Genomic DNA, 26,593 nt, shown 5'->3' on the forward strand with positions numbered 1-26,593 from the left:
ATATCTTCTCCCATTCATTAGGTTGCCTTTTCATTTTGATGATGGTTTCCTTTGCTGCACAAAAAAGCTTTTTAGTTTGATGTAGTCCCATTTATTTATTTTTGCTTTTGTTTCCCTTGCCTTTAGAGTTAAATCCACAAAAACATCATTAAGGCTGATGTCAGTGAGGTTACAGCCTATGTTTTCCTCTAGGAAGTTTAAGATTTCAGATGTTATATTCAAGTATTTAATCCATTTCGAGTTAATTTTTGTGTATGCTGTATTTAGACCACTCTTAATTGTCTCACAGGTCACTGAAACTCTCATGTCTTTTCAGTCTTTCTTCCTTACTGTTCTTTAGACTCCATGATTTCTATTGATCTGACTTCTACTTACCTGATTTATTTCTGCCATATCCAAGTTCTGCTATTAAATTCATGATTTTTCATTTCAGATACTCCCTCATTTGTTTTTTGTTGTTGTTGTTTTTGATAGTTTCATAGTTTTTATTCCTCAACTGAGATTTCCACATGTTCATGCATTGTGACCATATTTTCCTGAACGTCCTTGAACATATTCATAATAACTACTTTAAAATCCTTGTTTGTAGGGGTCCTCTCAGGATTGATTTCTTTTGATTTTCTTTTGTACCAAGAAGTTATTTATTAATAAGTAAGAGTGTGTTTTTCCTTTATTGTTTGTTTTTAATATCCAATATTTAATTATATCAAAAGTTGGGGGGACTTGGCATGGTTCTTTGTGGGTAGGCAAGAGAGTAATTTAAATTATTTAAAATATTTAATAGTAATTAATTAGAATATTAATATATATTATTAATATTATACAATATAATAATATCAATAAATATCTTAAAGGTATGTATTATAGAATGTGTTAAGATTTTCTCATGATTAAAATTTCTTATTTTTTTTTGTTTTTGGTAAATAATTACTTTTAAAGTTCATTGTGTCTTTGATAAGTCTCCAGAGTAAAAATATGTCATAGGTTGGATTTGTCTCTCTCTCTCTCTCTCTCTCTCTTTCTCTCTCATATTGTTCATGGGCTGTATGTATAAAATGAGCCTTATCAACTGAATTTTTTACCTCATTTACATCATTACTGTTTGCTTATTTGGCAAAAATAGAGTATTAAAGTGTGTTTAAGTCTGAAATCTGGGTAAAATGGAAGTCTTGACAAATACCTGTGATTAGAAGCTACTCCTGGCATAAGAGAATGTATTTTTTTATAATAAATATTAGAAAGAAAGTCAATTATCAAACCTTTTTTTTTCTTAATAGGTTACAGTTTGTGATATTCAGTTACGTTTTAGAAACAAGTGAATTGGTTTATACTGAAAAGAAACTTGATTACATGTTGAAAGATATACAGTATCTCTAAAGAAAGAAAAAGATAAGTCATAAAGATTGCTTTTAAAAAGTGAAAAGTGTTATGATCCTCTCACATCTACAGAGATAAAGTGGTAGGTTTTGACTAAGATATTTTAGCTTAATTTCTCTGCTTTTATAAATTTCTAAATCAAAATTAGTTAAGACAAACTAAATTAAAATGGAGAGCTCTGGATTTTGAAAAGCCAAATTGAACTTTAAATTTTGTTATATTGCATCATTATTTTCTGTTTTGCTTTTTACCTAGCATTTAATAAAGAAATTTACAAAATTTCCAGTGGTTTTATATAGAACTATGGTTATTTATAAATCATGTATTTTTAGTTTTAATATAAAAATTCCCTTAAGGAGACTGTATATAATCTTTGTTAATTAAACTTTCAAATTTGGAAACAGCTCTTTTATAAAGTAAATCATGGCTGTACACTATTTGTCAGAAGTTATGACACCTTTTATGAAACTAAAAAAATAGGGTAATATATATTAGGTGACTGCATTTAGTTGTATTATAATTTAAACTGCTACTTAATGTTACAGACTAGTCCTTTTTAGCTCTTTGATACTTTAAATTTTACGTAAGTCTGATCTTTACTGGGTTTTGTTGTTTTTAATTTTTTCTTTAACTGGTAATTCGTCTCAGTTCTGCTTTCTAATAATATCCAAAACTGACCATTTGTCACCACCTCCATACAACTACAATAATCAAAGCCCTCATCACATTTCGCCTCATATTGGATTTCCTGCTTCCACTTCTTCCTCTCCACGGTCTTTTCCCTACACGGCAGCTAGAATTCTTCATGCAACACATACTCTGCCCGGAATCCTGTAGTGGCTTCTCATTGCAAAGCCAAGTCCCTAGTCTGGCCCTTAGACTCCTATGTGACTGCTTCTATAATCTCATCTCCTAATACTCTTACTTCACCCTGCTCTAAACGCAGGGTTTTCTTGTCTTCCTCAAACGTTTGATGCACACTCGTACCTCAAGAGTATTGATTGGCACAGTCTTCCTCCCAGAACTCCTCTTCTGCCTATGTGAATGAGCTGCTCCCACACTTCATCTAAGAATTTACTAAAATACTTTTTGTCAGAGGCTGTCCCTGATCTCTCATATCTAAAATCGTCTTCCCCACCTCATTTGCAGATCAATCGACATGTTTAATTGTAAATTTTTACATCTTTATCTCATCTTTAACTGACCCAGGCCTACTTTGACAGCAGATTTTTTTTTTTTTTTTGCGGTACGCGGGCCTCTCACTGTTCGGGCCTCTCCCGTTGCGGAGCACAGGCTCCGGATGCGCAGGCTCAGCGGCCATGGCTCACGGGCCCAGCCGCTCCGTGGCATGTGGGATCTTCCCTGACCGGGGCACGAACCGTGTCCCCTGCATCGGCAGGCGGACTCTTAACCACTGCGCAACCAGGGAAGCCCCGACAGCAGATATTTTTAGCAGTCTCTTCTATTGAATTCTTTTAAAAACATTCAAGTTACTTTCATAGAAACAAAATCTCATTTTTTTATACTGATAAAGTCACTGCCTTATATAATTTTTATTAAATCTCATAATTGTAACAACAGATGCAGTTGGCATGAATGTTTTGGGAATAAACATACCTGCTTGCTAAGGCTAAAACTTAACTGGTGGGAGCCAAGTGTGGGCTTCATTCTAGAGCTGTCTGTCAGACTCAGCAGACAGACCACTGTGGACATCAGGCAGAATATTTACAAAAGTGGAGAGTCTTTGTTAATCGTCTGGCTAATTGATCAAGTAGATCTCGATTAAGAGAGTTTAATTGTAGTTAAAAACTGAAACTGAAATAAGCTTAGCTTGATTATATAAAAGAGCTCTTCTAGATTATTCTGACTTTTATTGTTGGATTAGTTCATCTTGAAAATAAATTATATAATTATCTCTAGTAGAAACTTTCATATAAAATTAATTCCAAGAGTGGAAATAAATGACTACTAGAGAATCGCTGCTTTTCTTAACATATATTATAAAAAATATATCTAATGAAAAAATTCTGGAGTTAGATAATAATGATGGTTGTGCAACATTGTGGAGGTACTTAATGCCCTTGAATCAAACACTTAAAAATGGTAAATTTTATGTTATGTATATTTTCCCGCAATAAAACCAAAATAAAAATACATCTACACATAAAAACTAATACAAATAAATCTGTGGCAAATTATTAATGTGCAATATAGAAGAAAAGTCAGAATTCATGGAATTAGAGGACTTGTATTTATATAATACTAGTTCTACCATGAATGAGTTGGCAACATTTTGACAAATCTTTTACATTTTCTTTTTTTAAAAATTAATTAATTAATTTTTGGCTGCATTGGGTCTTCGTTGCTGCGCACGGGCTTTCTCAAGTTGCGGCGAGCAGGGGCTACTCTTAGTTGTGGTGTGCGGGCTTCTCATTGCAGTGGCTTCTCTTGTTGCGAAGCGTGAGCTCTAGGCGCGCGGGCTTCAATTGTGGCATGCAGGCTCAGTAGTTGTGGCTCACAGGCTCTAGAGCGGAGGTCAGTAGTTGTGGCTCACCGGCTTAGTTGCTCCGTGGCTTGTGGGATCTTCCTGGACCAGGGCTTAGAACCCATGTCACCTGCATTGGCAGGCGGATTCTTAACCACTGCGCCACCAGGGAAGTCCCTTTTACCTTTCCTTAGCTGTAGTTTTCTTAAGTTTAATGTGAATTTACTTACTCCTCACAACCCTCAGGAGTTTTATGAGGAAGAAATGAGGTTATTTATATAAAAATCTTTTATGAACTGTGTAAGTCAGTTTATAGACTTCAGGTGGAATTTTTCATATTTTTGGTAATTCATTGAACTGACTGTTGGTATTGCATATAAGGTTTTGGCTTGAGGCATTTGCTACTGAGGTTTTAAAAATATTTAAATTGCGTATTTAAAATGTTTTATTTTTTTGTGAAAATGCAGCTGTTTATTCCCCAGGGTTTAATTAATTGAGAATGGAAAAGTTTAGCTTATATTTGTAGAGTTACACTTCATATTGGCATTATTAAATGTTCAGGTTTTTTATTATTGATGTCTTTTCTTAACAGGTTCCCTTCATAACTTCTGAAGGGAAAACTTTGCCAGCTGAGGTAGATACTGGATAACCTAGTTTTTCCTTTCTTATTTGAAATCAGTGTGTTAAAAAGCAATTATCAAAAAAAAAAAAAAAGGTTTATGCAGTGGAACAGGAAATGGTAGACTGGGCAAATATAATGTCATAAATCAGATTTAAGTAATAGAAAATTATTTATTTTGGACATTGATTAAAGTGCATTTCTGGTTGCTCACCTTCAGTGGACTAAGAGAGATTTTTTTCCTCTGAGTAAGAAAACAGTGAATTGGAGGAATTCAGTTAATTTCAGAGATTTATTTTTGTAAAAATGAGATAGGATGTCGGAAGATGGTCAATAGAAAGCTCACTTTAGAAGGAAGCTCTTTTTATAAGGTAAAGAGGAAAAATAATCAGAATTTAATTAGCTGAAATCTTTATTGAATGTTCCATTTGGGGCATAGCAAAGAACTCTGTACCGAGGATACAGTGTATAATATTAAAAAGATGTGATCTTAATCTTTAGAATTCACTGTTTTAAACATCTTCCATCACTTACTTAACCTGTGTTCAGTTTCAAGTGATTCTTTTTTCCCTTAGTTAGTTGTAACATTTCTGCAGTTTGCTCCAGAATTACTTTAGATAGATGTGTGGCCCATTGACATATTTTAAAATTTTAGATTTGCGTGCCTTTAGGCCGCATACTCAGTCTTTTATTTGCCATAGTCTCTGACATTTCTATGGTCTCTGCCTTACCACACTTATTTCACTTATGGGAAACACCTGGCCTTTGGAGACATCTGTCACTCTTGCTAAACCTTTACCTAACAGGCACAAGGCAAGGATAAAAAGGAAAAGGATAATTCCTGTCTGTTCAACCCATGCCTGCAAAGTTCTTACCTTTTCCTGTCATGCCTAGTGAGTGGGGATTCCCACAAGGCTTGCATGAGCATGTCTGAAACCAAGTGATCTTTAAATTATCCCTATGCTTGGTGTCATCTCCTGGTTTTAGTTATAGCTTTCTAACGCTCCAAGTGGTGCTGAGTCTGTTTGTCATTTGCCATAATATACTGTGAAAAAGGACTATGCTAAATTTCCCTTAAGCCACAGTCTAGTGGAGAGTAAAGACTTCTAGTTTTTTTTTTTTTTTTTTTTTTTTTTGCGCAGTACGCGGGCCTCTCACTGTTGTGGCCTCTCCCGTTGCGGAGCACAGGCTCCTGACGCGCAGGTTCAGCGGCCACGGCTCACCGGCCCAGCCACTGCGCGGCATGTGGGATCTTCCCGGACCGGGGCACGAACCCGTGTCTCCTGCATTGGCAGGCGGACTCTCAATCACTGCGCCACCAGGGAAGCCCAAGACTTCTAGTTTTATCTAGTTATTTCTCATACTTTTTGAAATGATATTTTTGGAAATGATATATTCGTTGGGGACATCTCTTGGGGGAGGGGCCTGTTACTAATACAGTAGTATTTCCAATTATATTTAAATGAATGTCTTCAAAATGTAATGGTTAAGGTGTTTACATGGTAATAGAACTTAAAAGTAAATCCTATAAATCATTACTAATTTGAAATGAAAAACTCTGAACCATCCAGTTAACACTGTTTAAAATTGCCCTGACCACATTCTCTGTCTTCCTTACTCTGATTTATTTTTCTTCATCAGACTTTTCACTGCTTAAATTGTGTATTTGTGTCTTTATTTGTTGTCTGTCTCTTCCTACTATGTAAGCATGTGAGCAGGGACTTGTTTCTGATTCCTGTTCTATTTCACTGCTTACAACTGTGTCGGATACATAATGAGAAACTCACTAAATATTTGGTCTAGGAGTGCATGAAACCCTTCTCATCCACCTGTAGTATGTTCTCTTCTGGGTGCTGCCCTCTCCATTCTACTGTCAGCATCCTTTGGCTTAGTACATATAAAACACGGATCCTGATGTTATAACTCTCCCTACTCGAAGCCCCCCATTGTCCTCAGCATGACATCAGTCCTTAAGTATATCTCACTTAATCGTCTCACTTTAATACAATTTGTTGTCTATCTCCCTGTTGTTTTGTATGTTTGTTTTTTTAATTGACTTTGAGCTGCTTGAGGAAAAGAACTTTGTTGTCTTCATCGACTTATCCCCTACTCCTTACATGGTATCTGAAGGTGCTCAAGAAATGTTTGTAGAATGAAGGAGTAACATTTTACATGGGGAAGAAAAGGCAAGTCCGGAGGTGATACGATACATGCTGATGAGTATGCAGCTAGTGAGCAGCAGGGTTGGACTGACTCCCTCAGGTCAGTGCTCTACCACTAATAGGAGTAGATTTTGATTTTTAACAAAAAGTATTTTTGTTTCTTCACTTACAGATATTGAAGATGTTAAGAAGTACAAACCTGGTTACTTAGAAGCTACGCTTAATTGGTTTAGATTTTATAAGATACCAGAGGGAAAACCAGAAAACCAGTTTGCTTTTAATGGAGAATTCAAGAACAAGGTGAAGTTCATAATCTTTATTTTAAAATGTGCCTGTGATACCTGTACAATATTTCTTTCACTTTGGGGGATTTCATATGTGAACATTTGTATATAGTATGATAACAAAAGTGCTTTTTACTGACTTTCATATTTAAGGACATTATTTTATCATTTTTATTTTTAAAAAAGTTTTAGGAGATCTCTCTAAGTAAATCAGTAAGGCTGATAAATACCTATATGCATCTGTTTATCTGTCAATGAATCCTTCGTCTCAGAAAATGAAGGATTTCCATGATCAGTCTAAGTCTGCAAATTGTATATGAAGAAAAGCCTTCCATTTACTTACTCCAGAGAAGGGAAAGTTACTTACCATTAATGCAGATCCAAAGGGGCTTCCCTCCTAAGTGTTCATCCTACCATGGCTGAATTAAGCTGCTTAACAATTAAGACAGCACTTGAATTATCTTACTGTCAGAGGATTTTTCTATTAGAAAACCACAAAGTTACCAGAAAGTGGCTCTAATATGACACATATGGAGGAAATAGACCAAAGAGTTAAAGTCAAAAACATGGACTATGTCTTTTAAACTTACTGCCACTATATAAACTTCACATTATAAACCAACCTTTAAGTGGTACTAATAAATAAAGTATGTTTTGCAGGTAAAGTAAGCCATGGTCGTGAAAACTTTAAAATTATAATAAGTATTTTGTTATACAAGAGTTTATTGCTGAACCCAGTATTTTTTAAAGGTACATTAAAAGAACACTTAAGATCTTGAGGGCTTTGTCTAGGATTTTTAAATATAAAACTATTATTTTAGACTGTAATCTCTCACAAGGAAAATTAGGAACATTTGGGGGGAAAAATATAAAGAATTTTCTGCTTTGGAAAAATAAAGCGAGTTTTCCTTAGATGGTATTACTAGATCTATAGCTATTGTTGCTTTTGCATTTTTAGACACTATATGAATTCAAACTAAGGAAAAAAATCAGAAGATGTTGAGGTTTACTACCTTCAGACAGTGGATAATCTAAAACGACTATGCAGTTGGACTACTTACGCCTTTGATGAGGTGAAATTAATAGGTATATGCTTATTTACAAGCAAGATACTGATAGTAGGCTAACCACTTTACATTCAACATCTTATTTATTCTTTCAACAACTCTATGATTTAAATCAGGGGTTGGCAAACTTTTTTGTGTAAAGGACCAGAAAGTAAATATTACAGACTTTGTGGGCCATATGGTCTCTGTCACAACTACTCAACTCTTCCATTGTAGCACTAACGCAGTCAGAGGCCATGCACAGATGAATGGGCATGACTGTGCTCAATAAAAACTTTATTTACAAAAACACATGGTGAGCTGGATTTGGCCCACAGGCCCAAGTTTGCCAACCCTTGATTTAGATGATCTTCATTACATTGCATATTATAGATGAAGAAATTAATACAATGAGATGAAGTAATCTGCATAAAGTCACACAGCTGGTAAATAAGGATGTGAGAATTTATACTCAGGTTTGCCTGACTACAGAGCTCATGTTCTTAATAATTAACTGTCATACTATGACTAGTTCCATGTTAGTATAATGATGTGATTTCTGTGTCTGTTTTTGGTTTTTAACTAGGCTTTTGCTCTTGAAGTTATTAAATCTACTCATGAATGTTGGAAAGCATTGCTTATGGAGAAGTGTGCTGGAGGGGCTATAAATTGGTAAGGACTTGTCTTTTCTATGTAGAGTTATTTTATTTTATTACTAACTGGTACTAAAGAGCCGTATGATACTGCTCAGATCTGATTTTTTTTTTAAGAGAATTGAAATGTTTTTTCATTTAAAAAATGTTTACAGAGCACCTGTTTGAAAGGCATTACCAAGTGCTGGGCACTATGAAATTAGGAATTGACATGACCCCTTTTCCCAAGGAATTTATAATTTAGTGCGGTATACTGTCAAGTAAAGAGGCATTTCATTATAATGCACTGTGAATATATGCAAAGGTGGATTTTCAGCGACTTTTCAACATGCAGACATATGATTAATTTATGTAATAAGTACCACATCATTTCTTGGTAAGAACAGTTAAAAGCCTTCTTATCCAACATGATCTGGGTCACCAGCTAATTGATTAAGGGGAATCAAACAATAGTAACATATATAACTCAAGCGTTTTAATTTTTACTTTAAAACATTTAAATGTACATTCATTTATCAATCTGTGGATATAGGGCTAAGACATTTTCTGTATAGATTACATATAGATTATATATAGCCTAACTTAATATATAATAGAAAGTAAAGATCAAATCCTGTAATCTTTAAACTCCTTACACTTAAAAACCCTTATAAAGTTTTAGCGTTCTTTTTTTCTAACCTTTTACAGTTGTCTTACCACACCTAACTTGATACCAAGTTTTTATAGTGATTCACCTTTATGGAGGCTTTTTAGAGCCTCGATAGTGTGTACAGCCTCAGTGGTTTTAGAGCCTACTTGGTGTTCATAGCAACAGTTCTCTTTCCATACTCCCTTCATTGATGGGTGTAATTACAGCTTGAATTATGAAATTGTAATACCAAAGACCACTGACATAAAAAAAGTTTGGAAACAAAAGCAACTGACTCTTGGTAAGCCTAACTAGGAAGCAAAAGTACACAGTCTTTCTGGAGAGCAGAGTCCTACCCATCTTCATTGTCCTCTTCGAATCAGGAGAAAGTGGGAAGCCATTTACTCTTCAGCAAACACTGATTGAGGGTCTACTGCCAAGTACTGTGCTGATAGGAGGGTTGCTGCCGTGAATACAATAAATAGAGTCCCTGTCCTTCTGGGGCATAAAGTCTGGGCATCAAGAGAGACATTAAAGAAATCATTAGAATAAAGTAATATGGAGTAAAGAATTAGGCAGTCTCAAGGAATATTTTATCCAAGTCATCAGAGGCTCATCTTGGAAATGCTTGGGCATTATAGCTTCCGATTCTGTTTCTCCTGAGTCTAGAGTAACACTGTGGACTCCATCTTCTCCTTCCATTTTTCTTACCTCTTACGTATTGATAGAATACTCTGTGTTTTCAGCATAGTCTTAAAATTTAGGTAATTGTTTCTAACATAAATAGTACAACTTACTAACGAGAAAACTGGGTGTAATGAAATGTCATCTAGCCCTCACTATCCTAGTAACTAATAAACTGAATTCTTCTTCATGGTCAGATATTCTAAGTCAGATATTAATGTGATGGGCTCCTCTAAAAAGAGGGGCCTCTGATTGTCCAAAGAGGTATTTGCTTGCTGTTTGCTTTCCTCTCCTTCCTAATGGTACTTTCAGAAAAGCTTTTGCCGTCTTTAACGGGACTTGTATGGTTCCCAGGTTTCCTGAGCTGCACAGCTAGAGAGCATCTCTGGTTAGATTTTCTATAGCTTGATAGCATTCCTTCTATGTTGATTCTAATTATCTTTACTGTGAAGGTAGCTTTATGTCTATGCTCTGTGGAGTCATTTTGCTGTAGCCTCCTAGGTAATGATAAGGGTTACATTAGCAATAAGAATTGACATTTATTGAACTCTAGTAGTTTTCAGGTTCTAAGAGTTTTATATGTATTATCTAATTAATGTTCACCAGAACCCTATAAGATGTGTATCATTATTATATCCATTTTACATATGAGGAAATTGAGGCCACGTAGAGATTGTGACCTATCGAAGGTCTCACTGTGTGATGGATTTAAGCCAGACTTCAAACCTACTCTCTCAACAGCTTTACTCTTCCTTTGTGTTTTCAAAGAATACAACAAAATTAATTTTTTTAGCTTGAAAATTTTAAGGATATAAGTTTCTGGTTATAAATTTTACACATCTAGATAATTTCAAGTCAAAATATTCAGAATTTTAACTCATTTTTGTCCATATTTTCTTTATTTTTTGTCACTACTTGATTTATAAAATATATTTATATTAATAAAATTTTTCTTTCCTTTGTCTTTACCTAATGAATTGCTTCTCTCTCTCAGTTCCTTACAGTGTACTCTGTTATTGATTACCAAACCATCCCCCCTTCCTTTTTAACCTGTTCTCCCCACGCAAATCAGTTTAGGTCTGAACTGAAGACATTATCACAACAGTTCTCTCAAACAACGTATAGTACAGCACAATTACCCAGGGAAACCATTAGAAAATTCAAATGTGTTGTCCTTTTCTTTAAACCTGGCGAATTAGGATCTCTGAGGAGTAGGGTCTAAGCATCTGTATGTTTTAAAAGCTCCCTGGCTTCTGATGAGCTTCTCTGCTTAGAACCATTAAATTAAATCCAAACTTCTCTTAGAAGAACAAACAGGGCCTTCCAGGATTTGACGCTTGCTACCCGTCCAGCCTCATTTTCCGTCACTTCTTGCCTCTTTTTTCATGTTCCAACAACTTAGAACCACTTGTCACTCCTCACAAACACCATGTTCTTACTGACCTCTGGGCCATACTCATTTTGTTTCCCTTTGCCATGATTTTCTTCTCACTTCTGGAAATGGCTGACTGACTTATACTTTAAGACTTGGTTTTGACTTTGCTTCCTCTAGGAAACTTTCCCTCATCCTAGCCTTGTGCTTGCTAAGGTGCCATTACACTCTATTCCTTGCCCCCCTGTGTAGTCCTATCACTGCATTTATTAATTAACTGCTTGTTTTATGAGTTTGTCTTCTCCTCTAGAGTATAAGTTCCTCAAAAGTAGATGAATAGGGCTTCCCTGGTGGCGCAGTGGTTGAGAGTCCGCCTGCCGATGCAGGGGACACGGGTTCGTGCCCCGGTCCGGGAAGATCCCGTGAGCCATGGCCGCTGAGCCTGCGCGTCCGGAGCCTGTGCTCGCAACGGGAGAGGCCACAACAGTCAGAGGCCAGTGTACCGCAAAAAAAAAAAAAAAAGTAGATGAATAAAGATGTTGTGTTCATCTTTATATTCCTTATCTCTGACATGTAGTAGTCACTCAATAAATACTTGTTGGAGTAATTGCTGAATAATATTTTCAAGCCAACAAATAGATGTTTCTTTTTAAATTATTTATTTATTTATTTATTTATTTATTTATTTATTTATTTATTGACTGCCTTGGGTCTTTGTTGCCGCGCGCGGGCTTTCTCTAGTTGTGACAAGTGGGGGCTACTCTTTGTTGCAGTGTGTGGGCTTCTCATTACAGTGGCTTCTCTTGTTGCGGAGCACGGGCTCTAGGCGCACGGGTTTCAGTAGTTGTGGCACACGGGCTCGGTAGTTGTGGTGCACAGGCTTAGTTGCTCCACGGTACGTGGGATCTTCCTGGACCAGGGCTCGAACCCATGTCCCCTTCATTGGCAGGCGGATTCTTAACTCCTACTGTGCCACCTGGCAAGTCCCTAGATGTTGTTTCTTAAATCCAGTAGTGACTCTACTGTTTCCAGGAGGCCTGCATTTATTAAATTATTTAATTGATAATCCTCTTTATCACAATAAGTTTTGTCATTGTTATTTTTATTCCTTTTCCCCACTGCTTAATGTTTACTCTGGAAGCTACGTATTTTTTTTAGCAGGGATAATTTTGTTATTTCTGTTTTTACCAAAAACAACTTTAAATTCTTTGTAGGAGAAATACAGTTTTTTGCCATTTGGGTTTACTCTTCAACTCCTCTCACCCTTTCTTCATCATGGTTTATTTCAAATATTTTTTCATATATATATTCTTCCAAATTGTTTATGTCTTGAAGTTGTTTCCTTTACCTTTCTAGAGGAAGGTGTATCTGATCCATATATGGATAGCTCCAGTTCTTTTAGCTTTGTATAGATTTACTTCAAAGTCAGTTTTCTTTGACAAACTCTGGAGGTTATGGACCCAAATCATCATTCTTACCTCTTTAAATTTTCTCTTTCCTTTTCTCTTGAGTACTTTGCTTTAGAATGAAAAGCCTTGAGCAATCTGAATCCTGAGCACTGTCTTTGAGGATTCTCATGAGTGTGGGCCTTTGTCTGATTTGAAATTGTCTTGAAGAAAATAATCTTCTCTTTACTAAAATTTCATATTGCTGGCCCTGTAAATTTCATCTTTTAGGTATATGTTTATTATTTGCAGGTAATTTTCTATTTCTGTTTCTTTTTTTTTTTTTTTTTTTTTGCGGTACGCGAGCCTCTCACTGTTGTGGCCGCTCCTGTTGCGGAGCACAGGCTCCGGACGCACAGGCTCAGCGGCCATGGCTCACGGGCCCAGCCGCTCCGCGGCATGTGGGATCTTCCCGGACCAGGGCACGAACCCATGTCCCCTGCATTGGCAGGCGGACTCTCAGCCACTGTGCCACCAGGGAAGCCCCTGTTTCTTTTTATTTAATCACTTATTTTGCTCTTTATATAGCTATTAATATATCTTTATTATTTGTAAATGAAATTTGGTTTGTTGTGCATAGAAATTTTGGTATTGTTGATCTTTTGTTCTAATGTTGTATCTGCTTATTTTGATCATCAAGATTGTGTGTAGGGTACACAATGTTTATAAATTTAGAACAAAATATTTAATATCTTATTATAAAAAGGAAAGCAGCACATTCTTCCCAGTCAGTATTTTTAATCTCATTTATAGTAGGCACCATCATCTTTAAGTGGTTATACTGCTTCTCCTTTTGTATGCTATAGTCATGGTTTGAAAGCTAGAAAGAACCCTAAATATTACAATGTTCATGGGGGCTCCATGGTTCAACATTGTATCCCCAGCATCTAGAAATGTCCCTAACACATGGCATAAGAATAATTTTTTGAATCAATAAATAATATGAGTCAGTGTTAACTATTTTTGTATAAGGGACAATTCAGATAAAATGTTTCTTGATAACATGCCTTTTATTACACCTTCAAACATTCAAAGTAAAAATCACTTCCTTAAATCCTGAGGAAAGTATATTGAAACCCAGATTGCATTCTTTATTAACTAAAAGAATATTAGTGAGGAGGATGGCACTGTTTGTAGAAATAAAATGCTATAAAAAAAGGGGGGGCTATTGGAGAAATAGTAATAAGGGGTTTTGTAATCTCTCCTTTTTTATATTTTATATATCATTCAAGAATCTCCTAAGTCCATTTGTATATACCTTTCATTTAATTCTTGAAACAGCCATACTAATAATTTGTCCAAGGTGAAAAATGGTAGAGCTTGTTGGCTTCCTAGATTCTAGCTGGTTACTTGTCAAGATATTTTATTGGGGATATTTTAAAAGTTACTCAGTTTTTTTAAATTCACAGAATATTTTAAAAGTTATTAGTCTTTGAAATTTACAGTGCTGGCTTTAATATTTTCTTTCTTTTCTAATATTTCTGCTGATGGTTTTGCTTTGTTGTGGAAATAGAGGATTACTTTAGAGATAGTTTATTAGATTTAACAGGTAAAAATAGAGAACACCCCCTTAAATCTAAATTTCAGATTTTAATGTAAATGTCTCGTGGCACGTACTTATACTAAAAAAAATAGTTTGCTTGGGACATACTTATACTAAAAAATAATTTGCTGTTTATCTGAAGTTCAAATTTAACTGGGTGTTCTATGTTTTATCTGACAACCCTATTTACAGGACTCCCTGTTCTCTCATCACCATTTTCCTAGAATTCCCAAGGAATGTTTCACTTTGGTGTAGTTTTAATGTTAAAAACATTGTGTGTAGCAGGGGCCCCCAACCCCCAGGCCACGGACCAGTACCTGTCCGTGGCCAGTTAGGAACTGGGCCGCACAGCAGGAGGTGAGCGGTGGGCGAGTGAGCGAAGCTTCATCTGTATTTACAGCCGCTCCCCATCGCTCGCATTACTGTCTGAGCTCCGCCTCCTGTCAGCATTATGGTGAGTTGTATAATTATTTCATTATATATTACAAAGTAATAATAATAGAAATAAAGTGCACAATAAATGTAATGTGCTTGAATCATCCCCAAACCATCCACCCCCACCCCCCAACTCCAGTCCATGGAAAGATTGTCTTCCACAAAACTGGTCCCTGGTGCCAAACAAGGTTGGGGACCGCTGGTGTATAGCATATTTAGTATTATACACCATGTTTTCTTCAGAAGAGTAGCACTTAAGACTTTTCAGTATCTTGTTTTTTTGCCTTGTTCCTTCTAAATTTAGTTTTGACTTTCTTTAGAGAAACATCTAACTTATAAAAGCCTTACCTTTTTCAGTTTTTAGCTTACTTAAACGTGGAGTATGAAGAAGAGAGTATAACATAGTTTAGTCTTAAAGATGATAATGCCACCTTTCATCAAACATCATCACTTATGCCAAGAATGAAAACAAATTCCACATTTTGAGTCTGGATAGAGAGCAAAATGACCACTTTCATAATGCTATGTACCCAGTGTCTGATTACGGGCAGATGTAGCTGAAAAGATAAATAAATAACTACAGATCTTTTTATCATATATATCCCAGCATATTTCACAAAGCCATTGCCAAAATAAATTTGATAATGTACATCCCTTAGAACCACTTGGAGAGCACACATGCGTGTGTGTGGGTGTGTGTGTGCATGTGTGTGTTTCATCTATTAATTATCTCCTTTAGAGATCTGCTAATCAATTATTTCTTCAATTCTGAAAAATTAATTTGGCTTTAATGCCCTTCTCTACTACCTTTTTCTATATCCATTTTAATCTGATATCTTTGATGAAATTTTTAAAAATCAGACTTAATACATTTGAGGGGAATGATGCATTTGCTTTCATCTAGGAGGTAAGAAATACGTGGTGGGCAGCATGTTTGTGGAGATAGCATGCTAGTCCCCACTGTGTGGGAAGACTTTGGACTTTATAGAGCCTTTACTGGTCATGGGAGGAGCTGCTGTCTATGCCTTGCTAAACTTCCTTACTTGTACAAAAACTGAGCTTTCATGTTCCTGTGGTTTCCTCTCACCACTGTTAGCTTAGTGTTCCATACCTGTCTGAGAAATAGATTCAACAGCATCTTTCAGCAGCCAATTACAGTGTTTATCACCTCACTTAGAGGAAAATTCTTCCTCGTGGTCATTGTTCTATGGGTCAAATTTGTTTTTTCTTTTCCTCAGTAAAGGTGAAGAGTAGTGGAATAGCCTTTTATGTACCAGGAGATTATTTAAATTTGTATACTATCATTTGATTTTTTTTTTTTTTAATTCTGGAGGGTGCAATGCTGTGGAGCACTTTATATTTATAACTTTGCCTGAAAGAATGTACAAGACCCCAGTTGTCCTAATTTATATTCATCCAGGTCCTTTTTCAGGGTATCTTAATCACATTTCTGCAGTGCTCTAGCATTCTGCATTAGAAGGTCTCTTGTCTCCTTTTGAGTGAGTGAGTGAGAGAGAGAGAGTGTGTGTGTATGTGTTATTATCCACTGAGATCCAAAGACTCAGCAACTGTTGGCTGGGATCATACACTCAAATGTAAAGCATTTGAGAGCTGGTTTTCTTTTTGGTAATTGCTCCTTTTTTATCCTGTTTAATAATAATATTCTCTTTTCCTTTCCAGCACAAATGTGCAGGTATGTGATAGCCCTTTCCATTGCTCTCAAGAGGAAGCAAGATCATTAGTTGAATCGGTAAGGAACAAATGTCCAAGGCATCCTTTATTCTTATAAATGTCATGGGGAAGTCTAGCAGAAATTCTGAAAAATCTAGCAGTGAAATGTATCAAGACTTTTGGGGAGCATAAAGTTTAAAAATAGCATTAAAATTATTTTTTCATGCAGGGAATTTAGATTAAAAACCTTAAAACCTTTTAGTTGTATTTCTGTTTTCCAAAGTACATTAACCACTTAACTTGATTTCATATGATACTATTTTTCACCAGTTTATTGTTGTGTGAATGCATTTGCCCTCCTCTGTACTGACCTGTTCCCATGAGTTATCCACAATCCAGTGTCTAAATTGTGACTGGCTGCTGGCACAGGTGCATTTCGGCTCAAAAAAAATGAAATAAATACATCTCTTTTCCTTTCTTTTTTTCTTTTTTCCATTTAGTTTGGTTACCTCACAAGCTTTCCTTCTCTTAACTAAAGATACCCTCAGATTTTTACATGTCTTAGTGATAATACTGCCTGGAGGCAACTGAATTTATTAGCAAAGTAATGCTTGATTTGGAAACCACTAAATAAGGAAATTCACATTCAGATAATCAAGTAATGCTGCTGTGTAAAGTGTGTTCAGGAGTGATCTTAGGCTAGAAATCCCATTTATGAATTGAGGGGTTTGGGTTTTTTTTTCTCTTAATTATCGGATAGAAACTAGTGAATTTAGATCTTAAGGAACAACAAAAATGTTTGCTCACAATGGCTGCTTTGAATTTTTTTCCATTAATTAATCAGTTATTTAATTATTGCCTGCTGCGTGTGGTTAGAATCTAGGTGCTGGGGATGCAGTATTAAAAGACACAAAAACCTCTTTCCTCGTATAGCTAACATTCTAGTTGGGGTGCTGGATAATAAATACACAAGTGAAATATATAATGTCTGTGAATGCGATAAATGCTATGATGAAAAATGAATGAGGGAAGAGGGGATAAAGTGCCAGGAGTGGGATGGGAGTTGTAGTGATTGAAAAGTAGTAGGGAACAGCCCCACTGAGGGGAGAACGGACCTGAGTCAAGATTTGTAGAAGGTAAGGGGCTGAGCCAAGTGACTTGTAAAGGAAGAGAATTCCATGCTGCAGCCCAAAGACCATGAGGCAAGTGGGTACCTGACATGTTCAAGAAATAACCGAGGAGCCACAGTGGCTGGTGGAGTAGAAGGAGTCTAAGGGAGAAAGGAGGAGATGAGATCAGAAATGCGTGGATCTGGGGGTGAAAATGGAGGCAAATTATTATGAAAGACACTGTAAAATACCCTTAGAGACTATTTTAAGAATTTCATTTCTTATTCTGAATAAGAAGGAACCATTGAGGGAGTGATATGATCTGACTTAGATTTTAACAAGATCATTCTGGCTGCGTTGGTGCAAACGGGCTAGGGAAGCAAGAGAAGATGCAGGGGAGCCATGACAGTAATGCAGGCTACAATATCGGTGTATTTTCTTCAAGTTTTCAGTTTTATATCTGTGTCATTACATTCTGAACTTAGTTCTCATCAATATTTATTATTAATTCTTTAAGAAAAAAATTAAGGAAAACATTAAAAACTTTATTCACGTAGTCTCCCACTAATCTCAGATTAAGACTATTTCATTCATTTTAGTTTGGGTTTTATAAATGATAGATATAATAGATACTTGTCTTAAAATTAGCTGTAAGAATAAAGTTTCAATCTTACATCTTTTTTAAAAAGTTTTTTCCTAGCATATTAGTAGGAAAAGTCCTCTTGGAAAAAAATAATAATTGGAGAACATGGATATGATCTGGATAGTTTGATTTGGGAAACAAGATTAGAATTCAGAAACATTAACATCCAGCTTTAATTACATGGTTTGGTAGCTTTGTTGTGTTTCGTAATAATGAAGAAGGTGCTATACTGATTTTTCACTGAGGAAACTATGGTAGAAAATCAAAATGCAGATAAAGCAGTCCCTCATCATCAGCTCTAGTGGAACTTACTGTATATGGGATTTCACCATTAAAAATTTGTAAATCAAAGAATTGCTCTATTAGCAGCTTCATTCGTGATTCAGAAGCTCAGATTAGGTAACAATTGCTCCTGAAAATTTTATCAACTTGTAATAATGAAATTCTTTGTAGTCAGAGCATTTTGACTTGGCATTTTATCTCTTCACAACCACATTGAGATGTTTGAATCAGCATTACTTAGGTATATATTCCCAGATCTCTCTATTTTGCTATACATTGAATGTTGCACTGACTTCAAAGTACTGTCAGCTTTCGTTTGTCCTTTGCTTGCTCAGAATAACTTAAGACATTAAAGTCATCTGTCAAACTTGATCATATGCAGACCACATCAATCCTGGGCCTGTATGGAAACAAATTATAACCCCAAGGTTTATTAGTGGACTTAGAATAAGTGAACTCATTCTAACAAGTTAATCAACTTAGGTAATATTATCTTAAGATAGATGTGTAGATGTTAAATGAATCTGGGGACTTCCCTGGTGGTCCAGTGGTTAAGACTTTGCCTTCCAGTGCAGTGGGTGTGGGTTCGATCCCTGATCGGGGAGCTAAGATCCCACATGCCTCATGGCCAAAAAACCCAAAAAAGTAAATAAAACAGAAGCAATATTGTATCAAATTCAATAAAGACTTTAAAAATGGTCCACATCAAAAAAATCTTCAAAAAAAAAAAAAGATAAATAAATGAGCCCGAAGTTATGCTTAAAACAGGGCCAGATAGTAATACAAGTTTTCACTTTCTAGATGTGTATTCACAGAATATTCAGAATGATCGTTAATTAGGCGAGATTTTAGGATCAAGTAATTGGTTTTGGTGAACATATACTTTTAAAGTATACAAAGAAAAGAAATGGACTAAACTCTTGAGGGATAAGGAGAACTGTTGCAGGAAGCATATACTGGTGAACATATATTGATCAAAATACAATTAAGTGTAGTAGCATTGAGGCTTCCCCCCAAAATCATTAAGTGGTCACCCAACAATATGTACAGATCAATTAAATTAGGAAAAATAGTGTCACCATAACCAAGAAAAAATAAAAGCCAACACCCTGATGACTATTATTTGGATGCATTTTAGAAACAAAAGGAAAATATCTACAGAATTTATCAGACGTAGGTTAGAGATCTTCAGAAGGATAGCTGATCTGAGGAGGATAAGGAGAACTGAAATGGTCAGAAAGGTTATTGGATTTTGTTTATAAATACAGATGTTTGAATTATATACAACCATGAAAGGCATGGCTGTGTCAAAAACAAGGTTTGCTACTTAGATCTGAACACACTAGGGATCCACAGAGGCAGTTGGTTACTCTGGGCTACAGTGTGTGGCCACCAGCAACAGGAGTAACTCTCAGTGGTAGTTCAACCACAGGACCACCCAATTACATTTTTTTGGGTAGTGTGTCTTTTTTATAGCCAAAAAGGTAGGACTCTTTCCCAGTTTTTGAAGACTGTATGACCAGAAGTTGGAGCTTTATTTCAGGGAACAAGGTTCAGAGCCTTTATAGAGAACAAGGAATGTATGTTTGTGTATGTGTGTGCACACATGAGTGTGCGTGTGTGCACACACATGTAGTTTTCCTTTCAGATCTAATATCAGTTGATATTTAATGACAATTGATTCTGGGATTTAAGATGCTAGTTTTAGGATCCTTTACTGTATATAAAGTGTTATTTGGAAAATACATTGAGAAGATGGGAGCAAAATTTACAAACTTTATCAATATATATAATTAGAGAATACATTGTTTTTTCTAGTACATGTGGACACTTCCTAAAATTGAGTATATGTTAGGCCACAAAGAGTTGGAAAACAAATACCAAAGAGTTGAGGTAATGCAGACCACTTTCTTTGTCAACAGTATAACAAGGTTGCTAATCAGCTATAAAAATATTAAAAGAAAAAAACCCCAAATCTGTGTTGTTTGGAAACTAAAAATACATCTCAAGTCATGCCTCAAAAAAATGAATTAAGAAAAATTATAAAATATTCAAAATTGAGTGACAACTAAATCACTCTATGTCAAAACTTGCATGATGCAGCAAAAATAATTTTTGAGAGAAATTAACTGTACAGCAGAAATGAAGAAAGAAAATTGAGATGCTGAACATTCAACTCAACAAGCACTCTGTTTTTTTCTATCTTTTTACATTATAAGAGAGAAAATTATAAAGAGTAGAGCAAATATTTAATGAAATGGAAAACAAGGAGATAATGAAAAGGATCAATTAAAATAAAAGCTGGGTTTTCTTCTTTTAAGGCTAATAATGTAGACAAACTTATTACAGGAAAGACAGTGAAATAGAGAAGCCATAAATAAAAATATCAAAAATTAAAATTAAGACAGTATTACAGACACAGGAGATATATAAGTAATCAGAAAGGAACACTCGGGACTTCCCTGGTAGTCCAGTGGTTAAGACTCCATGCTTCCACTACAGGGGGGACAGGGGGCATGGGTTCGATCCCTTTTCAGGAACTAAGATCCCACGCGCCACGCGGTGTGGCCAAAAGAAAAAAAGAAAGGAACATTCTAAATTGCTTTTGGCAATACCTTTCTAAACATAGATGAATTGACAATTTTTTAAAAATATAAATTACAATGTTAAATCAAGAATAAACAGAGAACCCAAATAGACTTATCAGCGTTTAAAGGAATACTTAATTATGAAAATGACAATTTCTCCCATATTAATTAATGAAGTCAATCTATTTTTAATCAGAATTTCAATAGGGTTTTCACTGAACTTGGTAAGATAATCCTAAAATGTATATGGAATATTAAAGGGCCAGGAATAACCTAGAAAAGACTGACAAATTTAAAGTTTTTTTTCAAGCTGTAAACAATTAAAGATACCACAAAATAAGTCAAAAGGTAAGCTATTGATTGGGAGAAGGTACTTGCATATAAGTGACAAAAGGATTAACAACCTATTCAAATCAACAAGAAAAAAATAACCAGTAGGAAAAAAAATGGGCAAAAGTATGAATGGGCAACTCACAAGAGAGAATATTTAAATTGCCAGTAAATATGTGAAAATCTGCTGTATTTCCCCAGTGATCAATGAAATCAAATTAAGACATAGTACAATTTCATAGTTATCAGATAGGCAAACGTTTACAAGTGTTTTTAAGCAAGTGGAGAAGGGAGACCACTCGTACTTGTTGATATGCTTTATAGGAGTATAAATTAGTACAGCTACCTTGAAGAGCAATTACGTGATTTCTAGTATAGTTGAAGATGCTTATAACCCACTACTCTGAAGTTACCTTTCTAGATGTACATTCTACAGAGACACTAATACATACGTTTTTATGATCAGACATGGGAAAGTTGGAAACTGGACAAATATCTGTCAATAGAAAACTGGGTAAATAAACTGTAGTATATTTGTACAGTGGAATACTATACCACAGGTAAAATATGTGAATTAGAACTACCTGACTCTACATGGATAAAACCTGAAAGTGCAGTATTGGGTGAAAAAAGCATTTGCAGCAGGATATAGTATGCATCGTTGAAGTAAATTTTAAAACACCCAAAGCAGCACCATATATTTTTAATGAATACAAACAGATACGTTGCTCACATTTTAGAAACATAAATAAGAACAATAAACACCAGTTTCAGCATAGTGGTTAGGAGAAGTTACTTCTGAGAGGGAATAAAAATAAATAAGGTCTTTATTTTTGATGAGTTGGGAGAAAAAGAGACTTCACTTGTAACTTTTCTGAAATAACAATGTTAACGCTAGAAAAATCCAGAGAGTAGATATTTGTTATAATGGTCTCTTCATTTTCTGTGTGTTTGAAGTATTGATATTTCATAATTAAGAGAATTTGTATGCCCAGAAAAACAACACAGAAAATTAATGAAACCAAAAATTGACTCTTTGAGACCAGCAAAACTGATAAACCCTTTAGCCAGAATGTTCAGGAAAGAAAAGAGAGAAGACAAATCTTTAATGTCAGGAATGAGACAAGTGGCATCACTGCTATTTTAGGAGCTATTAGGAGAACAATAGAGAAATATTGTGAAAAAACTGTATACCAGTTAATTTCACAAGTTGGATGAAATGGGCAGATTCCTTGAAATACATAAACTACCAAAACTCACTGAAGAAGAAATAGGCATAAACAACTTAAATTTGCACTTAAAAACCTTTCTGTAAATACAACTCTACAGCTCTAGACCTCGGATCCCACTGCTTTTATTGAGCATTGTACTGAAGCTTCTGGCCGTGCAGGAAGGCATTAAAAAGACGGAAAAGGTATCCAGGTTATAAAGGAAGATGGCATGAATGTCTATATTAAATATTCCATAAAATCTAAAGATACTAGAATACGTGCTTTTAGCAAGGTTGCAAGATATAAGCTCAATATACAATTAGCAATTGTATTTTTATAAGGAACAAAAATTAATGAAAAATAAATACATTATTTATAATTGCTTCAAAAATATGAAACACTTAGGAATAAATCTGGAAAAAAAAAATGTGAAGAACCTGTACCCTGAAAACTGTAAAACATTGCCCATAGATATCAGAGAACTAAATAAATGGGAAGATGTATCATGTTCGTGGGTTGGAAGACTCAATATTGTTATGATGTCAATTCTCAAATTGATCTATAGATCAATTAGATCAATTAGAATACCAACTTTGTTCTTTACAGACGTTTTATACAGCTACAGTAATCAAAATAGTATAGTAATGGTATAAAACTAGAGAAAGATCAGTTAAAACAAATCCAGAAATAGACCTACATATATGTGGACAACTGATTTTCAAAGTAATAAGTTTTCAACAAATAGCGCCTGAACAGTTGGTTATTCCGTACGGGGGCAGTTAACATCAGTATATACTGTGGCCACCTCTTTCATCCCTAAACGTTACCAGCAATCTCATAAACGCATGTTGGCGTTTACATAACCAGGCGAAGGACTTCAGGTGAATCCATCATCAAAAGTGTCTGATGTGAGCCTGAGGCATTGTTATCGCTTAAAAGCAATAGCACTTAAAAAAATTCACACCAAAGCCATATTAACATTTTTTTTAGAGGCCCACAACAAAGATAATCAATAAAGCAGCTAGGTTAGAAGTGCACACTTTGGGGTTCTGTGCTCTAATGGGAAACTACCAACTAATGAATATTTTTAAATAGTTTCAAATATGAAAAGTAATGACCAGAAGAATAATGTTACAGCTCATTATAGTTGTTGGATGGGACTTTTAACAGCATGCTTCTCAGATCGTTTCCTTTGGGCATATACTTCATCTCTGCTTAAAGCTATTGATGACATCAAGAATAGTTTCCTTGCACATCTCAGAACAAGATGACAATCCTTGGCTTCTGGTTTTTTAAATCAAGCCAACTCAAAACTAAGTTCTGAAATCACTCTGTCTAGGATGCCGTCTTATTACCAGGGTTGCTTGGACCTCTTGGACTGCCTAGGCAAGAGACCCTTCCCTCTGTGGGCACTCACTTTACATCTCCATCAAAGAGGACTGTGTTTCCCTTTAGAGTGGAACCTTTCTGTGGATGTGATTTTTCTAATGAGGTCATGCTACAATATTTATGCCATACAGATTTGTTTTATTTGTGACTCTGAAAATGAACATCTTTGTGGCAGTTTACTATTAAAAAATTTAAATAATGTATTTTCTTGGTAAATCAGGATCTGATTCTAGTATATCTCCCTCTTCCTTTCCCTTTCTTTCCTCTTAAAAGCTTCACTGCATTACCACTCAAAGATGAACAAAGGAGATGAAAGTAAAATAATTTTTTTCAGCTACTAGCCAATTGTATACATTCTTGAAAGGAAGAGGAAGTAGATTAAACTAACATAAACCTAAAATACTCTTACAGGGACTTCCCTGGTGGTCCAGTGGTTAAGACTTCACACTCCCAGAGCAGGGGGCTGGGGTTCAACCCCTGGTCGGGGAACTAGATCCCGCGTGCTGCAACAAAGACCCGGTGCAGCCAAATAAATGAACAAAAAAATGTTAAAAAAAAAAAAAAAAAGAAACTCTTACATTTTGTTTATGGATAACTAAGAATTGGTCACGTTTTGTTGATTTATAAAGCAGAAATCAGAAAAGAAATGTGGAAATAAAATGAATATAGATGAGGGAGGTTAAGAGGTACAAACTTCGTTACAAAATAGATGAATCATGGGGATGAAGTGTACAGCAAGGGGAATGTAGTCAATAATACTGTAAAATCTTTGTATGGTGACAGATGGTAACTAGATTAATCATGGTGATTATTTTATAACGCATAGAAATACCGAATCACTATATTGTGCACCAGGAACTAACCTAGTGTGGTAGGTCATTTATACTGCAACAAACAAACACACTTAGAAAAAGAGATCAGATTTGCTGTTACCAGAGCGGTGCGGGGGGGCGGGGGGGGAGGAAGAATTGAATGAAGGCAGTCAAAAGGTGCAAACTCCCAGTCATAAGATAAGTAACTACTAGAGATACACGGTAGAGTAGGATAAATAGCATTCATGCCACTGTATGTTACATGTGAGAGTTGTTAAGAGAGTAAAGCCTGAGTGCTCATCACAAGGAAAAATGTGTTTTCTGTTTCTTTAATTTTGTATCTATATGAGATGATGGCTGTTCACTAAACATATTGAGGTCATCATTTCATGATGTAAGTTAAATCATTATGCTATACACCCTAAACTTATACAGTGCTGTATGTCAATTATATCTCAGTAAAACTGGAAGAAGAAGAAAAATGAATATAGAGTAACTGCCTTATGAACCATGGAAACATAATGTAGGGAGAGAATACCCAAGGTAATTTAATTCAACTAAAACCCTACTGCACCTGAATGAAAAATCAGGAACTTTTTTCTCTTTAATTTTGAATCCTTATAATAAAGTAAAAGAACATCAATCTTCATATCATGTAGTAAAGCAAGCTTTTATGTTGGTTGAGTGTGTCATGTTTGTTAATTAATTTGAACACATGTAACCTGCAGGTGAAAATGCTTATAGGGACCTGGTGGGGTTATCTGAAGGAGTACAAAACAGTTGTTTAATAGTTCATATTCATTTAAAATACAGTTTATACATGAGTAGGGACAGAAAAGAGTAAGCCTTCTTTGGTTGATAAAAGAGGAATACTTTGGTAATAAGAACACTAAATTTGTTTGAAAGAAATTAAAGATATGAATATTCATGAGAAGTATTTTTGGAGTGGGAGAGGAAAGGAGATAGCATTTTTAGAATGAGAGTATAAAGTAATACAATTTCCTGGAGAATTTATCTTAGATGAGTAGAGGGTGCCCACATTCATCCCCTACTGAGAAATTAGGAGAAGTAAGTAACTGAAAATCCTTCTGTTTCTTACAAGGAAAATGTAATGATGGTGACTTCTGAGAGTGAGGGTTGGGATTAGGTCACTTTAAAATGCTGCTCTGTGCATTTCTTTGTTCTTCCATTTTCTGTAAGCAAGTGTAATGTTTAAGAATCAGGAAGTCATTGACAGTAGGTGAAGAGTTAAATAGCTGATGTGTATCATGAACCCATTGTTGTTTTCAAATTTAAATGTTGGTCTCTTTTGACATATGTTAATATGGAAAAGTGTAAAAAACAAAAAAAAAACTTCCAGACTTTCATAGTTATTTTATCTCTGTTAGATTTACCTGTGATGTTTGTTTTCTTTTATATGAGGCTTTGTACAGTCTGAATATATTCTACCAACCAAGAAATATATTTTAGGAATAAAGAAATAAAGCATTCTGGGAATTATTTTTAAAATAAAATGTAATGATAAATGTTTTAGCTAGAGTAGTTTGTCCATTTCTTTTCTGTAATGCTTTTTAGGTTAATGAGAAGCTGCTCGATTATTCTATTTCGTATATCACACATTTTCTTCCCCTGAAATGTTTGACAGCTCCAGCAAGAAGCAGCTGCTAATTTTAAGCAGGAAATCTAAACAGCTACCTTTCCAACAAACTCTGTAATAGGCGTCCTGCACAATTTAAAGAGCATAAGAATTTCAAAGAATAAGCAAGTTATTCTGTTTTATAGTCTATTTAGAAAAACAGAGCCATTAAATCCCAAAGGCCTAATC

The 26,593-nt window shown here is 35.2% G+C and overlaps 1 protein-coding gene across 4 annotated transcripts in view; it reads left to right on the plus strand.

Annotated features, from left to right (window-relative positions):
- Nucleotides 1–26,593, plus strand: part of PPA2 (inorganic pyrophosphatase 2) — an 84,651-nt gene that overhangs the window by 54,266 nt on the left and 3,792 nt on the right. For all 4 annotated transcript variants that reach the window (XM_082838420.1, XM_082838421.1, XM_082838422.1 and 1 more), the window contains 3 exons: nt 6,816–6,943; nt 8,560–8,645; nt 16,414–16,483. In XM_082838420.1, coding sequence (XP_082694546.1) covers nt 6,816–6,943; nt 8,560–8,645; nt 16,414–16,483 — 284 coding nt within the window. The remainder of the gene's footprint in view (nt 1–6,815; nt 6,944–8,559; nt 8,646–16,413; nt 16,484–26,593) is intronic.

The sequence above is a fragment of the Leucopleurus acutus genome (genome assembly GCF_964270905.1).
Source record: "Leucopleurus acutus genome assembly, chromosome: 4".
NCBI lineage: Eukaryota > Metazoa > Chordata > Mammalia > Artiodactyla > Delphinidae > Leucopleurus > Leucopleurus acutus.